The 18,107-nt window shown below is 47.9% G+C and overlaps 1 protein-coding gene across 3 annotated transcripts in view; it reads right to left on the bottom strand.

Annotated features, from left to right (window-relative positions):
* The window catches only part of ADGRE1 (adhesion G protein-coupled receptor E1), a 66,078-nt gene extending 49,045 nt beyond the window's left edge, over positions 1–17,033 (bottom strand). For all 3 annotated transcript variants that reach the window (XM_053219993.1, XM_053219992.1, XM_027050262.2), the window contains exons 1-5: positions 16,933–17,033; positions 14,692–14,745; positions 3,064–3,210; positions 682–837; positions 454–573 (exon numbers count right to left, since the gene is read on the bottom strand). In XM_053219993.1, coding sequence (XP_053075968.1) covers positions 454–573; positions 682–837; positions 3,064–3,210; positions 14,692–14,745; positions 16,933–16,963 — 508 coding nt within the window. In that variant the 5' untranslated portion in view covers positions 16,964–17,033. The remainder of the gene's footprint in view (positions 1–453; positions 574–681; positions 838–3,063; positions 3,211–14,691; positions 14,746–16,932) is intronic.
* Between the last annotated feature and the right edge of the window lie 1,074 nt (positions 17,034–18,107).

Here is an 18,107-nt window from a genome sequence, read left to right on the forward strand (position 1 = left end):
AGACATCTGGGGCCAGATTATTTTTGGTTGTAGGGAAGCTGTTCTGTGCATTGTAAGGTGTTTAGCAGCATCTGTGGCCTCTCCTCACTAGACAAGAGGAGCCCGTCACCACCACCAGTTGTGACAATCAAAAACGTTTCCAGGCATTGCCAGCATCTCCCTTGAAAGTTATTGCTCATGGGACACAGCACCCCTCCCCCCCCCCCCCCCCGCCATTGCTCTCGAGTATTGTCGGACCTGCTGCTGCACTCAGAGTAGACCCTTGACTGGAGTTCCAATCCTGGCTCTTCTACTTAATAGCTGTGTCTTTTGGGGGAAGTCACTTCAATGGTCTGAGCCTAAATTTTCTCACCCCCAAAATGAAGAATATAGTCTCTAACCTCACAGAATCATCAAGTGAGGTGGTTGTTAATTAATTGAGTAGCTACATAAAGAAAAGCAGGTCCTCTATACCTTCACAGACCGAGTTGTGAGAGATGAATCCAACCTGGCAGCTGCAATTGTAGCTTCCCAAGGAGTTGATACACTCAGCATGCTCTGGGCAGACCCCATCGGAGAGGCATTCATCGATGTCTGAGGAGCAGTGGAGGAGAGTGAGCAGACCAAAGACTGTGGCTCAGGTGAGAGACACTGCCCACCAGTGGTCGCTGTCCACCCAAGACCCATGCCTGAGAGCATTACCTGTGCATGAGAAATGACCCGGCTTTCCCGAGGTCCAGTCATTTCCAGTGGGAGAAGAGAAACCAGGCAAGCAGCTGCACTTGTATCTCCCCTGCAGGTTTTTGCAGACTGAGTTGGCACCACACGGTTGGGGGCTTTGAGAACATTCATCTATATCTGGACACAGAAAGAGTTGGAGCCACTAATTTGCTTCATCTTGTGTAGCAGATTGTATTTCCAAAGATGGTGGAGACAACGTCTTCCATGCTATATACCCTTCATTTTATGAATTTGTACTCCTTCCAGCAAGCAGTGGTACCGATGTTCCCTTCTCTAGAATCTGAGCCTGCTGGGACTCTGGGAGTGGTACTAGGTCATAAAGATACCATGCACCCCCTCCCTGTTCTCTTGAGATGCTCATTCTTGGGGCTTAGCTGCCATATGTGAGGAAGCCCAACCAGCCATGAAAAAGCAGCTGACCTGGAGAAGAACCAAGACCTCCAGCCCACAGCCCTGGTGGAGCAGCCAGCCCACGGCCAGCAGCAGATGCCAGCCTTGTGCGTATGCTGCCTTTAAAGTGGATCCTCTAGCCCCCACTTAAGCCAACTCAGCTGAAACTGCACGGAACAGAGACCAGCCATACTCACTGAACTCAACTCAAATGGCAGATACATTTATGAACAAAATAAATGACTGTCATTGATTTTGACACATTCAGTTTTGATGTCTAAGTTTGATGTAGTGAAGTATCTCCCCAGGAGTAGACAATGAAGAATTACTTGCAAAGGAGTTGAGGGACCCATACAATTGAGTTGTCATGGTGCCATGGGGAGGCCCAGCTCAAGTCTCCTCCAGCCCTGGTCACGTCGCCTAAACACTTGCTATATACTTGTCATGCAAACACAACCTCAAGGCACGTCTCTTACAGCTCCTCCCAGAAAACTGTACTTCTAGACAGAAATCTGGAGCTGCTCCTGGACATCAAGATCAGATCACAGGAATGTTCACTCCACCTTTGTTTGAGGTAGTAAAACATTAGAAACAACTGATAACTGATGATGAAAACTGGAGTTGACAAAGAATAAGGTAATGTGCTCCTTCATTCAACAAATATCTATCGAATACTCACCATGTCTTAGGCACCAAACCGGAGACAAAGGCATAAAGGGGATGAAATCCTTGCTGTAGTATCCATTATTCTCTAGATGGGGAATATTGATTTCAACCCAAAATGAAAAACCTGGGTCTATTAGGACTACTGTAGCTTGCCAAATGACCCATGAGCTGTAACTCACAGATAAAGAAGGATTTGAGGGTTCCCTGGATACCATAACAATAGAAATGAATAACCTTATTCAGAACCCAGTGAACTGGAGCTCATGGGCCAAATCCAGCCCACCACGTGTTGGTATAAATAAAGTTTTATTGGAACAAACACATTCATTCATTTGTGTATCATCTTTGGCTGCTTTCGCACTACAACTGGAGTATTGAGTGGTCATGACAGAGATCACACAGCTTGCAACCTCCAAAATATTTACTATTTGGCCCTTTGCATTAAAAAGTTCAATGATCCCTGGTCTTAGGCAGAGGTACAATCAGGTCTTGACTGTCAAGGGGAGAATTGGGATATAAACACACAGAAATACAGACAAAGAATGTCGCTCATTCTGGGGATTATTTCAATTTACATTATTTAAGTAAGTAGTAGCTCTTGGGAGCATACATGTGCCTAGCACACTACATACTTCATTGCACTTAATTTTCCCAGCTATCCTTGGAGGTCGGTACTCTTATACGCTCATTCTGCAGATGGAAACATTGAGGCCTAGAGAGGGTAAATACGTTTCCCCAACACCGCACAACTAGAGTGTGGCAAAGAGTTGACTTGGTTCAGAAACTGCTGTGAGAGTTGGAAAGACTTGGTTTGGAGGCCAGTCCAACCACACAGCCGTGAACAGCTCATTCCAGCACTCCAAGCCTCAGTGTCCACATCTGTACAGTGGAGATCATCAGGATGCCTACACTCAATTTAATGTAAAAATGCATATAAATCCCTTCATTGGGGGCCTGGTGCTCAGCGAATGTTAAAAGTTCTTGTTTCCTTCATGGAGAGACAACCAAAAGATTTCCCAAAATGAAATCAGTGGTTATTTCTGGATATTGACAAATGGCACGATGTTTACTTTTATTTTCATCCTTATGCTTGTTTCAAATGGTTGGGATTTTTAGTGAGCAGGAATCCTTGTCGTCATAGAAAAAGAAAGATAAAAAGGGGCAGGGCGGGAGAGAGGGGGAAAATAACGTTTGGGACACAGAAAAAGTGCCCACATCCACTGCCCAGCCAGCTTCCACCTGACTATCCTGCAAAACGGCGGAGGGTTTTAAGGAGGGGGTGCTCACCTTTGCATGTTACTTCTGGGCCCCGGAACCGCGTCAGTCCATTGCTCGACAGAAAGCCTCCTTTGCAAGTGCAGTAGTAGCTGTCCAAAGTGTTGGTGCAGGTTGCATAAGCTGGGCACACGGTGGTATCTTCACATTCATTCACACCTGGGCAGAGCAGAAGGAAGTGTGTGGGTTAGAGCCCTGGGGTGGGCATTGGGGACAGCCAGCATGAAAGGGTGAAGGGGACTGTTGTGGGCTGACATGTACCCCAAAAAATGTGCTGAAGCCCTAAATCCTGGTCCCTGAGAATGTGACCTGATTTGGAGATAGGGTCTCTGAAAATGTAATTAAGACCCAAGAGAGCGTGAGATCCTCTTGGAGCTGGGTGGTCTGTAATCTGATAGGATTGGTGTACTTACAAGAAGAGGAGAAGAGAGGCACAGACAGGCTCAGGGAAAACACGACGTGGCAACAGAGGCACACACTGGAGTGATCTGCCTTCAAACTAAGCAATACCAAGGATTGCCAGCCACCCCAGAAGCTGGGAAAGAGGCACAGAACAAACTCTCCCTTGGAGCCTTCAGAGAAAGCATGGCTCCATGGACACCTTGATTCAGACTTCTGGCCCCCAGAATGGTGAGACAATAGATTTCTGTTGTTTTGAGCCCCCTGGTTTGTGGTAACCTGTTACAGCAGTCCTGAGAAACTGCTCAGCATGTCAAGGACCTTGTAGACCCTAGACTCCTCCTGTTCCAAGTACAGTTCCCGGGCCAGGAGCATCAACACTGCCTGGGAGTTTGATGGAAACGCAGCATCTTGGGCCCCTGCCCCAGAACTGATGAACCAGAACCTGCATTTTAGCAAGACCCCTGGGCCATCTGGGTGCATGTGAGAGTGTGAGAAGCACTGATGTTGACACTTGGCTACTCCAGGTGTGGTCCTTGGACCAAGAGCAGCTGCCTCAACTACATCCTGGATCTGGAAAAAGAAGATGCTGATTCTGCAGGTCTAGGAAGGAGCCCGAGAGTTTGTACTTTTCACAAGCCCCAGAATGATGCTGATGCTGCTGGTCCTTGGACCAGCAGCACCAGGAGCATCAGGGCTCTAGACAGAAGTGTTTGAGAGTCAAAATTTCAGCCTTTGGAGCACAGAAGACCTGGGTAAAGCTCCAGCAGTGAACCTCCAAGTGGACAATGGCAGCTGTCCTCCCAGAGCTTTTAGTAACACAACCATCCTGTTAAAGATTGCATTCCCAGGGTCTCCTGCAGCTCATGTGACTCAATTCTGCCCATGGGCATGTGCGCGGAAGTGATATGTGCATCACTTGGCCATGTTCTTGAGAAGAATAAACATGTCGGGGAGCCTTGGTGGCTCAGTCGGTTGAGGGTCCAACTTCAGCTCAGATCATGATCTTAAAGCTCTGTGCTAACAGCTCAGAGCCTGGAGCCTGCTTCAGATTCTGTGTCTCCCTCTCTCTGCCCCTCCCCCTGCTTGTGCTCTGCTTCTTTGTCTCTCTCTCTCGAAAATAAACGTAAAAAAAAAAAAAGAATAGGCAGGCTGTCCCCTTCCCCTTGGGCAGGAACATGAGCAGAGTGGGCTGATCTGCCCTTAACCCTGAGGATGATGGCTTGGGAAACCACCACGCCAAGGAATGGAGAGGCAACAAGGTGGAATGATCTCCTAGACCAGGCAGCCTGGTCACTCCGTCCCATCTATAAGTTAGAGATCTACAAGAAGAATAAACTTCTAAGAAATAAATGTCTAAGTTGTTTGGTTACTATGGAAGCGGTCAAAACTACATCCTAGCCAGTCCAGCTCTGGGACAAGTGATTTCACCTCTCTGTACCTCAGTTTACCTGCTTAGCCCTCACCCTCACTTTCAGTGGGTCCCCAAGCCCTGTTGGTTCTGTATCCAAATAGCATTTCATATGTACCCACTTTTCTCCATCGCCACAGCTGTTCTCGGTACAGATCCTCCTCCGGCTTCTACGTCCCTTCGTCCTCTGTTGTCCCCTGCAATCTCTTCTCCACATAGTAGTCACCTCTGAATGCAGATTTGATTATCTACCCCCACCTCTGCCTACAGTGCTCCCTGTTGCACTCAGAATTAAAATCCAAATCACTTAAACAGGACCCACAGAGCCCCAGTGACCACACCCAACCACATCTTTAAACCACATCTCGTGTTACTCTCCATTTCTAGACTTCCCGCCACAGGGCCTTTGCACATTCTATACCCTTTGCCTCTGCTTTGCCTGGCCAGCTCCTACTCATTCTTCATGTCTTGCTTAAGTGTCATTTCCCCCAAAAAAGCCTCCACTGTGCTCTGTGCTCCCACATAGCTTCTCGTGCTCCTTCTTTATGACCCACATCATAATTATAGTTGCTTATTTGTATGGTTAGTTTTCTAGTAGTCATTTCCCCCACCACACTGTGAGCTCCAGAACAACAAGCCAGAGGTGGAGGCAGGCTTCTAGGAGATTGTGAAGAAACTTATTCGACAGTGTCATTCCTGTGGTCAGCAGAATAATGGCCCCTCTAAAGATGACCACATCCCTTTTTTTTAATTTAATTTAATTTAATTTAATTTTTTTAATGTACATCCAAGTTAGTTAGCATCTAGTGCAACAATGAGAGAGAGTTCAGGAGTAGATTCCTTAATGCCCTTTACCTATTTAACCCCTATCCCCTCCCACAACCCCTCCAGCAACCCTCTGTTTGTTCTCCATATTTAAGTCTCTTATGTTTTGGCCCCCTCCCTGTTTTTATGTTATTCTTGCTTCCCTTCCCTTATGTTCATCTGTTTTGTATCTTTAAGTCCTCATGAGTGAAGTCCTATGATATTTGTCTTTCTCTGACTAATTTTGCTTAGCATAATACCCTCTAGTTCCATCCACGTAGTTGCAAATGGCAAGCTTTCATTCTTTTTGATTGCCAAGTAATGCTCCATTGTATATATACACCATATCTTCTTTATCCATTCATCCGTCGATGGACATTTGGGCTCTTTCCATAATTTGACTATTGTTGATAGTGCTGCTATCAATATTGGGGTGCATGTGCCTTGACCACATCCTTTTTTTAAATGCTTATTGTCAGGATGTCCCTGGAACCACAGTGGAGGGCACGGCCATCTTGCCAGTGGAAAATTTCCAACAGAAAGCCCCAAGCAGCGCGCCAGAATGAATTGAAGGTCAACCAGTCACTGAGTGACAGCACAACCTGGTGTGAAAAAGGCCCACCGGGACCTAAACCCAGAACTGCTGCAGCTTAAAAACCCTACCCCACCACACCCGGGCGCGACTTCCCTGACTCCTCTCTCTCTCTCTCTCCCTGAGTCACAGAACCTCGCCCAAGACCTTAGTTCCCAAATAAAGCCTTTGACTGCTAACATTTTTTAGCTTCTGAGTCATATCTTTACTCTGCCCTACGCCTGACCTTAACATTTATTTACTATTTTTGAGAGAGAGAGAGAGAGAGAGAGAGTGAGAGCAGAGGAAGGGTATAGAGAGAGGGAGACAGAGAATCTGAAGCAGGCTCGACACTGACAGCAGAGAGCCTGATGTGGGGCTCGAACTAATGAACCGTGACATCATGACCTAAGCTGAAGTTGGACATCCAACCAACTCACACAGTTGGTCACACAGGCGCCCACAGTGATGACCACGTCTTAATCCCCAGAACCTATGCTATGTGGCAAGAGAGAACTAAGGATTCCAATGGAATTAGCTGATCCCGAGATGAAGAGGAAACTGGATTATCCAGATGGGGTCAATGTAATCACAAAGGTCCTTAAAACGGAAAGATGAAGCCAAGAGAGGCAAAGTGATACAATATGAGAAAGACTTGGCCAGTCATTGCCAGCTTTGAAGATGGAGGAAGAGGGACCCAAGCCAAGGAATCCAAGTGGCCTCTAGAAGCTGGAAAAGGCAAAAAGACACAGTCTCCTCTAGAACCCCCAGAATGGAACTCATCCCTGCTCGCACCTTGATCTTAGCCAACTGGGACCCATTTTGGACTTCTGACCTCCAGATCTGTGAGGTAAAGTTTGTGGTAATTTGTTATAGCCGCCATACGAAACTAATACAATTCCCATTATACAGATGTGGAAAACTGAGTCTCAGTGAGGTTAAGTAACTTGTTCAAGGACACACTGCTGGTGACTGGCATCCCTGGGCCTGTCAAAGCCTGAGGTGAGTGATTTTCACTGCTGCCACCCAAGAAGAGGTAGCTCTGGCTTGAAATGGAATCAATGTTCAGGCAATTTCTACGACCATTCTTTGAAGAAAAACCTTTGTAATTGGTTCTTTCAAATCCGTTTCCCTGATGGACTTTGAGCTCCTGGAAGGCAGGGATTTATGTCTGTCTCATTCACTGCTGTGTGCCGAGTGCCTACAACAGAGCCTGGCACACAGTCGGTGCTCAACAACGAAGACCTCACTGAGAAAGTAACACTGGAACAAAGGCCAGGGGGAGGTGAGTAAGATACGTACGAAGGTGCTTAGGGCAGAGGAAACCGCATATGCATGAAGGACCCAGGGGCAGGACCACAGCTGGTGATTTTGTGGAGTTACAGGGAGGTCGTGTGGTTAGAGCAGAGTGCACAGGGGGAAAGGGGAGGCGTGGACATGGCCAGGTCGGCTAAGGTCGGCTAGACGACTGTCACACCCCAGCTTTCTATCAGAGAGCGACGGGAGCCATGGCAGAGTCTGAGCACAGACAGCACACGGCAGGACTGAGGTTTTAACAGGATCCTCTGGTCGGAAGATGAACGGTAGAGGGGCAGAGGCAGGATGACCAGGGAGGAGTCACCGCGCCCGTCCAGGTGAGCGAGGATGGTGGGTGCCACCCGGCTGAGAGCAGAAGCAGCATGAGATTTGGGGTTTGCTCAGAGGTGACGTCAGCAGGACTTGCCAGTGCGTTGGATGCAGGATGTGAAAGACAGAGATGAGTGGAAGGTAATGCCAACACCGGTTGATCTGTAGGGTGGGGAAGCGCCTCATAAAGGGCCCCCACAACTTCGAGGGATGGTTCAGTCAGGCTCTTCACTTCCTACAACGTGCCTTGTTTACGTCCCTTCCCTGCACGGCCCCTCAATTGTATCTCTTTTCTTACTAACAGCTTCCTCTTTCATCTGTAGAGGCAGCGTTGTCCTTTGCGGGCTTCCGGCCCATTATCACTTGCGGTCTCTCATCTGAACTTCCCATTACCCTCTTCCTCTGGCTCAATTGCTCACAACTCAAACCTGCCCTAAACCAGAACCACAGCCCAGGTGACTGGGCACCTGGCAGCCTCCCCAGCTCATCTCCTGCCTTGTCCCGTCAGCCGTGCTCACCTTTGCTCAGCTTCCCAAATGCTCTCCGGGCTCGGGACTTGTGCACATCACCCCGAAGGTTGTGGGACTTGCCAGCCTCCCTAGTCGCATGAACCAATTCCTTATAATGGATCTTTACCTATCTGCATCCATCGTATTGTTTCTGTTCTCCGGACAACTCTGACAAATGCAAACCACCTGCTGTATGTCAGGCACTATTCTAGGCACTATGTATTGAGCCCTTGTGTGGGACAAGACGTACAAAATTCCTCACCTGCCACTGAGCTGATCATCTGGAGAGGTGAGGGCAAGGGATACGATGTCAAAACTAGGGTAGTCACTGAGAAGATGACACATGGGCTGAAAATAGAGAAGGGAGGGAGGGAACCATGTGTTTATGTAGGGCAAGAACATCCCAAATGGAGGGCACAGCTCATGCAAAGGTCCTGGGGCAGGACTGGGCCTGGGGTATTGGAGGGACAGTAAGGAGGTGTGTATGGCTGGAGGGGAGCGAGTGAGGGGGAGTGAGGGACGAGGGTAGGGCAGGGTGGGAATGAGGCAGGTCCTATAGTGAGTTGGGGGCCTCAGGGAGGACTTGGGCTTTTATCCCAGGGAGGTGGGAGCCCTGGAGGGCTGTGGGCAGAGGAGGGCAGGACCTGACTCGGGTCCTCTGCTGGCCTCTGCAAAGCCAAGAAGCCAGGAGACCAGAGAAGAGGCCCCTCCAAAAATCCACCTGAGACAGATACGTGCTCCTCAGTCACGAACACAACAACTTAACAGACGATCACTTAATCGACCCAAGCATGAAATGAGACTCCAAGCGGCAAAAAGACTTCCAAAAATGTAACTAGAGCTTCCGTTTCCTTGGTGCCTCCCGAGCACCAGGCCCCTTCCGTGCATTTTCTGCAGACCCCACAATACTCCTTCCAGGTGGGGGAACTTTCCTGGTGTTAGCACTCCAAGTCCAGAGTCCCAGGAACCCCCTTCCTGGTCTGAGGCAAGCCAGGACAGTTGGTCACCCTACTTGAAGGTAAACATTAGGACTCCATTCTACAGATGTGCAAACTGATGCCCAAGAGAATTTGTGTAGCCTCCCCTGGGTCACAGAATGCAAAAAAAAAGAGTAAGTGGAACAAATAGAATGAAAGAAGTTTGACAGTGTGTCCAGGAATCCTGGTCGTTGCCCGGACTGTGCCTCTGCTCACTGTACCAGCTTTGGCCCAGCCAGTCAGAACCAGATAATTCGTGTTTCCCTGAGAAGAGGGAGGGCTGACATAGTTGAGCACCTGCTATGTTCCAGGTACCAATTAAGATTCATCGAAACCCAGTTGTATTCACCACCCCCCCCAGCCCCGTTTTCATGGAAACTGAAGTCTCAGGGGATTTACTGCGATACCCGAGTGCCGGAACCAAGATTCGATCCCAGGAAATGTGACCCCAGAGCCCACCTCTTAACGATCGCGCATGGAGCTGAACCCTCACAACCATCCCATTACATTGGGTGAGGGTCGTCGCCATACCCATTCATCAGATGACAAAACTGAGACCTGGCGGTGCTTGCCCAAGGTCTAATTGCCTTCCGTCTGGGGGAGTCTCTTACAACACGCGTGCCCTGCCACCCAGCCTGCAGGCAGAGGAACGAGAAGCCATCGGCTCCCTTTGAAAGTGGCCGTGAGCCAGCCAGTGTCTGTATTTCTGTGAATGACAGTGATTCAGAGGCAAGTTACGAAAGCAGCAGTAGGTATGTGAAAGGGAAAACCCAGTCTCTTCCCGGGCATTCACCTACATCAGCACGTGACTTCTTCCTATCTTGCCAGGTCAGGAGGGGGTAGGACAGTGGCCGCTCTTGGAACCCCCCCATCTGCGTTACTGGGTTGGCATACCTATCCCCCAGCTGTCTCACTGGCTCGGAGGCAATGACCGGCAGACAGATGCTGGAGTGTGACAGCAAGCCTCCCCTGTGCCTCTGAGCAGGTGACCCTCTGGGGTGCACTTCACCCTGCAGGGCTGCCTGTGGGAGCAGGCTGTGGCTGAGGCACTCCCAAAACACCTTCCGTGTGGCTCTGTCTCTGCTCTGTCCTGCTTCCCTCGCTGCCCTGCAAGTGTCTCCAGACTGCCCTCCCTCAAGAAATCACTCACACAAGAATCCTCTCATCAGGCTCTGCTTCTACAGACACTGGCCAAAAGAGACGGCAACCCTAATTTTGGTACATTTTTGTTTTGTTTACATCTTTTTTCTAAGAAGGCAATAATTGCTTGCAAAGGAAAACCTTGGGGCGCCTGGGTGGCTCAGTCAGTTAAGCATCCAACCTCGGCTCAGGTCATGATCATCTCACGGTTCATGGGGACAATGCTGTTGTATTATTACTTGCTTTTTCACTTAGGGTAGGTCTTGCAAACCAAGAGAAGCAAGATTTGTCACGTATGGGAGCTGGGTGATGGGTACATGGGAGTTTGTTTTACTACTTCCCCTACCTTTGAAGCTTTAAATGTTTCTATAATAAAAATTGGGAGAAGAATATGTTGGGGGCAACTTTCCAAGTCAGTCCATACAGACCCGACTCATGCTTTTGAACAGCTGTGTATTTTGCACTGTGTCCATGGGCTGTAACTGTGCCACAGGTGGCCTGGAGGCTAAACATCAAGCAGATGCTCCACACTCTCCTTTCCAAGGTACGGCCCAACCACCACCTACATCTCCCAGCTCACCTCGTGTCCAGGCATCGTCATATGACCGTGAACAAATATAGTATGCATCATTGCCAGAGCTGGGTCTTTATAAAGTGGGTGTGCATTTCCATTGTTCCTTTTTGCTCCTTCCACAGTCTGCAAAAGACTCTAAGACCTCAGCGTGGCTGAGCTACAAGGCAGAAGGAGTCTGGGTCTCTGAATTACAGCTTGGAGGAAAGCCACCCACGGACCAGAAATATTTGCACTGGATTCTTTAAAAAAAATTTTTTTTATGTTTATTTATTTTTGAAGGAGAGAGAGACAGAGCATGAGTAGGGGAGGGGCAGAGAGAGAGAGACACAGAATCCAAAGCAGACTCCAGGCTCTGAGCTGTCAGCACAGAGCCTGATGCAGGGCTGGAACCCACAAACCACGAGATCATGACCTGAGCCAGAGTCGGAGGCTTAACCCACTGAGCCACCCAGGTGCCCCATATTGGATTCTTAAACAAACAAAAATTAAATTTCTTTGTATTAAGCCACGGACAGTTTTGGGTTTGTTACAGTAGCTAGGGTTACTCTAACAAACACAACATTTTATCCAACTAGTCCCCTTGTGTAAACATTGTTTATTCCAAGTTGTTACCAGAATAGCATAAGTGCACATCCCAGAGTCTATGGTGAGGTATCTCTGTACGTTGTATGAATATCTCTTTGGAATAAATTTCTGGATTAGGAATTGCTGTGTCAAAGTGTATATGCATTTAAAGTTTTTTAATGTTTATTTTTGAGACAGGGAGAGAGAGAGAGAGAGAGAGAATGTGAGTGAGTGAGGGGCAGAGAGAGAGGGAGACACAGAATCTGAAGCAGGCTCCAGGCTCTGAGCTGCCAGCATGGAGCCCGATGTGGAGCTCGAACTCCCAAACCGTGAGATCATGACCTGAGCCAAAGTCAGACGTTTAACCAACTGAGCCACCCAGGCACCCCAAAGTGTATATGCATTTTTATAATGTTTTATCAAGTATGATAGGAGAAAAGCACAAATATCATAAGTGTGTGCTCTGATGAACTATCGCAAAGTTAACATCCCTGTGTTTATGCATTTTTAATCCCAATAGTGCCTAGTTTTCTCAAATATTAAGCCTTTTGAATTCCCACTTACAAATTCCCTGTACATGCCTCGACTATAACACCTCTCACATTCTCTATGTGGGGCACACATTCATTCTTTTATTTATCTACCCAACTTGCCTGCACTGTATCGGGCCTGGGCTAGGTCCCCAAGCTGTGGAGATTAATACAATGACTTCCTCACTAGCCAAGGGCTTTCTGGAATCAATAATAATGATGATTTTTTTTTAAATTTTTTTTAACCTTTATTTATTTTTGAGACAGAGAGAGACAGAGCATGAATGGGGGAGGGGCAGAGAGAGGGAGACACAGAATCTGAAACAGGCTCCAGGCTCCGAGCTGTCAGCACAGAGCCCGACGCGGGGCTCGAACTCACGGACTGCGAGATCATGACCTGAGCCGAAGTCGGACGCCCAACCGACTGAGCCACCCAGGCGCCCCAATGATGATTTTTTTTAAATTAATGTGACCCTTTTGGAAATATATTTCCACTCACACGGATGTGAACCCACTCCCCCAACACATTCTGCCACAGGATTTCATCTTGTTCAGGAAAAAGTTAAGGTGTCTTAGCAGCAGACACACAATGAAAGCAAAACAGTAATATTCATTTTAATTACCAAACTGGATGTTTGGGTTCCCCATAAGACGATAGTCTTGGAAGAAAACCGTATAAGACGAATGAGTTTGGGGATCTACTATGTAGTGTGGTGACTCTAGGTAACAATACTGTATTACAGGGGCACCTGGGTGATTCCGTCAGTTAAGCAAGTGTCCAGCTTCAGCTCAGATGTCGGTTCGTGAGTCTGAGTCCGAGCCCCGTATCCATCTCTCTGCTGACAGCACAGAGCCCACCTTGGATCCTCTCTCTCTGCCCCTCCCCTGCTCACACACACGTGTCCACGCTCTCCCAAAAATAAACGAGCATTTAAAAACAAAACAATACCAACCATGCTTGGTTAGCTGCTACGAGTACGTCTTAAATACCTTCACACAAAAAGGAATGGTAATCATGTGAGGTGCAAAGATGTTACTGGATACTATGGCGGTAATCACTTCTCAATATATGTGGTTATCAAGTCAACACATGTGCACCTTAAGCTCGCACAGATTGCTATATGTCGATCATAACTCAATAAAAATGTTTGGCAGTAGTCGGGTGTGGAGGGCTGGAAGGTAGCGCTTTCATTAAGCCGCGGTGTAAGGCAAATACCTATCACAAGGGAAGAGAAAAAATGATGGGAAACTCATAAAGAGAGGAGATGAGAAGGACCCACCAGGAGCCCTTCTCCTCTTGCCACCTCACCTCAGAAGATTCTACATAGGAATGGGTGGATTTAGGACTATCAAGGCTAGGGGCTGACTTCTCCCAACAAGAGCTGGGTGGAGTTTCCCAGTCTAGAAGAGAAGCTTGCTTTCTGCGGCTGTCACATCCAACAAGGCATGAGAGCCAAAGATTAGAAGCTGCAGAGGGAAGTAGGTGGTAGGTTGCTCTAAGGAAAATCTTGTTGTGTCCTGTAGCCTGAACACAGAAGGCAGAAGCTCTTGCACGGACCCCTGGGGAATGCAAAGCTGTTGAGAGGGCTACTAGGCAAGCAAGATGGGGCCATCCTCTACCAGTAGACAAAACACCCCGTCCAGAGTCCACCCTTGACAGCCACAAGATCCTACAAGTTGCCCCTATACCAACACCCAGCCGCCATGTTGGGAGGACCAAGAGAAGGGTAGGACATTTGCAAGATTAGCTATTTGTACAACATAGACTGAGTTTCCCAAATAAGGCGGAGCCAGGAAACTGAGACACTGAGGACACTACGAACTGGCAATACTTGTCCTCTCCATCCAGCAGGAGCTTAGGTGGAAGAAGGGGAGACTTAACACATTTTAAAAATGCATTCTCAGGGCGCCTGGGTGGCTCAGTCTGTTGAGCGTCTGACTTCGGTTCAGGTCATGATCTCACGGTTCATGGGTTCAAGCCCCGCATGGGGCTCTGTGCTGACAGCTTGGAGCCTGGATCCTGCTCCAGATTCTGTGTCTCCCTCTCTCTCTGCCCCTCCCTCGCTCATGCTCTGTCTCTCTTTCTCTCTCAAAAATAAATAAACATTCAAAAAAATTATTTAAAAAATGCATTCCCACCACACCACCATTTATGAAGCTCTTGTCACACGTACCAGGTGGTTAACTGAGCTTCACTTAATTTAAAGCTTAAAAGTGATTTAAGCTTCACTTTTGATTTAAGCTTCACAATATCCCTGTAGACAGGAACCCTTGCTATCTGTATTTCACAGCTGAGAACATGACAATCAGAGAGGTTTTGTGTGTTATCTGAAGTCACACAGTGAATGCAAGGCCACATAGGTAAGAGCCTAGAGCAGGATCCAGGAGACCTGGGTATTATTTACCTGTTTCTCTGCCACTAAGTAGCTCCCAGCAAGTGTTAGCTGCAGCTCAAACTCCTGAGACAGAAGGGTCTCCTCCCCAGAAAACACCCTCCCACACATTGAGCATATGGATTCTCTTTGACCAACTCACCCATTGTCGCGGATCTTGTTGAGAGAATACGTGAGCTGTATAAACCACAACACCCTATAAACAAAGAAAAGAAGAATACCATGAACCATCAAGAAGCAATGTAGGCTCAACCTGAAAAAGTACTACAGGTTTGATGAGCCTAGACGAGAGATCCACCTGCGTGACAAACACAATATTTCATATAACGTTCACAGAAGCAATTCCTGCTTTTTTGCACTTTATGGTTTTTATTTTGTTTGTATCGTCTTAATTTTCTTTTCTTTTTTTAAAAAAATTTTACATTTATTTATTTTTGAGAGACAGAGAGAGACAGAGCACAAGCGGGGGAGGGACAGAGAGAGAGGAAGACACATAATCTGAAGCAGGCTCCAGGCTCTGAGCTGTCAGCACAGAGACCGATGTAGGGCTTGAACTCACAAACCGTGAGATCATGACCCAAACCAAAGTCAGGTGCTCAACTGACTGAGCCACCCAGGCACCCCTTAATTTTCTTATCAATGACAAGAAAAGTTCCAGCTGATTTTCAAAAACATACACTAAGATATGTATTCTCAAACAAAAAAAAATGACATCTCTTCCCCCCCACCCCCCACCAAGTAGGCAAAACTTGGTTCTTGGGGAGAGATGGGGAAAAAAATCTTACTTTTTGTCATAAGACATATATAGAAATGATACATATAATACATAAATATATGTACAGTATATCTGTAGCATTAAAATGGCATGGGTGGTCAGGTGGTTAGTTTTTTAAAAATTACCTGGAGGCACCTGGGTAGCTCAGTCAGTTGAATGTCCAACTCTCAATTTCAGCTCAGGTCATGATCTCAAGGTTTGTGAGTTTGAGCCCTGTGTCGGCTCTGTGCTGACAGTGTAGAGCCTGCTTAGGATTCTCTCTCTCTCTCTCTCTCTCTCTCTCTGCCCCTCCCCTGTGCTCTCTCTCTCTCAAAAATAAACTTAAAAAAATTAGCTAAAAGGCAGTGCAGCCCCCCAGCACTTAGCTCTTTTCCAACATTACAACCCCCACGACCATCACTCTCTCAACCCACTACCACTAACCCCACCACCAATGACGTCATCACCACTTTTGCTGATTAACTTCAGTGTCGAATAACAGGCACCAGAGCTAATACAAGGGCCGACAGGCCAAAGCAACAACTTGGCATTCCTGCATTTGGGGCCCACAAGTTACCTGCTCCTTCTAATGAAGCCTGTCAGTCAACAGGTCCCACAGCCCCCAAATCCCAACTTTCCCGTTCGTTATCACCAGCCGAAATTCTCTTGCTTGTTAATTATTTTAGAGGCAACAGAGCATCATTTTTCAGCATGCAAACTCTGGAGTTAAAATACTTGGGCTTAACAATCTGGCTTCACTGGTTACTGACTGCATGGCCTTAGGAAAGTTGTTTAGTCTCTTTGGGCCTGAGTTTTCTCTTCTGCAAATAGATGCACTGGACCCCAGCTGAGGAAGCCCACACCTGTTGCTCAAAACACTGTCCCGCATTCATAGATTTGAACCAGTGACCAACACTTGAAAGACAGGAAAACAAACAAACAAACAAACACAACAGAGACAATAAACAAGACCAATACAAACTGACCGGAAGAAAGGGAAATAAGAGACAGGAAGGCTCCACCTCGTGGCTCAGGGCTCAGCACAAAAATCACCCCCTCCGAGAGGCCTTCCCTGACTTCCCCCTTCAACATAACCCCCAGTCACTCTCTTCTTTCATAGCACTATCACTGCCTGAAATGCTTTTGTGTAGTTATTATTTGGGACAGCATAGCATAGTGATAAGGGATAAAGTGTAGTACTTATTGGCTAAGTAGTCCTGGGAAAGTCATGTAACCTCTTTTACCTCAGTTTCCTCCTTTGTAAAATGGGGCTATTAGGGACCCAATATTGGAGGAGTTTGGTGAAGACATTTGATGAGCTTACAACGGTGCTAGGCGGGTGGTTGCTGTTGCTGTAAATAGCTTCTTTTCTGCCTGCCCTTCCTACTATGATATCAGACTCACGACCGCAAGAAATACATGCCAAATGAATGACTATAAAGAAAGTCTACCTGGAGAGAGGGAATTTCCTACGCTGAGTGATTTTTTTCCTACAAAGAAGGTGCTGATAGTGTTCAGCCTAGAATTGGGGTCTCTGGCTGGATGCCCCATGGCCTTCCCTTTCCCCTGGTTCTATTTCCAATGCAGGCTTCCCCCAGCCCTCCCACCACCATTCAGCCCCACACTCACCCCAGAAGAGGAGCAAGCTGAAGCTCCACATGGTCCCGTGTTTCTGTCATTAAAGAAGGGAACCTTGCCTTCGTTCTCCGCGTTTTCAGCAACAGAGGGTATGGGAGAGGGAAGGGGTGGAGCCAGAATTGCTCAACACGGCCAGAGCAAGACAGCCCTTTTTGCTGAATTGCTGCTAGATGAGGACAGTGTGGCAACCCCGTAATTTTCTTTCCGCACAGTGAAGAGAAGTTGTACTAGCTGGTGTGTTGCCGTGTTCTCTCTCCTTCCCCCCAACTCTTGCTTTTCCTTCCCCACCAGCGCCTACCTCTCAGCCTTCTTCCACTGCACCTATAAGTGAGCTACCACCACCTGTCCCCAGGGAAGCGAAGCCCAGACTCAAAGATCTCTTCCCAGCAGGCCCCAAACAGACAGCCATCACGGGCATCGTGGACCAGGTGCCGTTCTAGACACATCGCCAACGAAATTCACTTTCATCCTCACATCCACATCATCGAGCAGAGATTCTGACCCCCCAGCCATTTTACAACAACAACAAAAATTAAAATTAAAAAGGAAAGCGAGGCATGGAGAGGCATTGCGACTTGTCCAAGGTTACTTAGAGTCAAGATTTGAATCCAGGATCCTCTGGCTCCAAGCCCTAGCTCTCCTACGTTTTACCCCAGCCCAGCAGCACCCCCACCGCATTCCCAGCCCTAACACACCTGCGTGCACGAGCTCACACACACAGAGGGCTAATAATGCCTCAGCCAGGGTCCCCAGAAGCAGATGCTGAGACTGGGATTCTAGTGAAAGTAGTTTATCAGGGAGGTGACCCCAGGAAGCGCCAGCTGGGGAGGGGAGCTGGGAGATGGGGACAGGAAAGGGTCCCCAGTGGCCGTGCATTCTAGCAAGTTGCACAGTGAGAAACTGAGCTTGATTCCACAAGGACCTCTGAAAGGCAGCCCAGAGCAGTCTTCAGTTACCCCAACTGAGAGGCAAGGGAGCTGGGGTATTTATCCACTGGCTACTGCCAGGCACAGATTGAGGCTGGTGTCTACCCACAACACCTTGGGCCTGGCCTCCAAACAGACAGAATGGGCATAACCCGAGTGCAACCCTGTGGACTGACAAATGTGAGTCTTGTGTGCCCTGAGGGGCTCAGGGTCATGGGTGTGGGTAGGCACCAAAAGCAC

Source organism: Acinonyx jubatus, chromosome A2 (genome assembly GCF_027475565.1).
Source record: "Acinonyx jubatus isolate Ajub_Pintada_27869175 chromosome A2, VMU_Ajub_asm_v1.0, whole genome shotgun sequence".
NCBI classification, from domain to species: Eukaryota; Metazoa; Chordata; class Mammalia; order Carnivora; family Felidae; genus Acinonyx; species Acinonyx jubatus.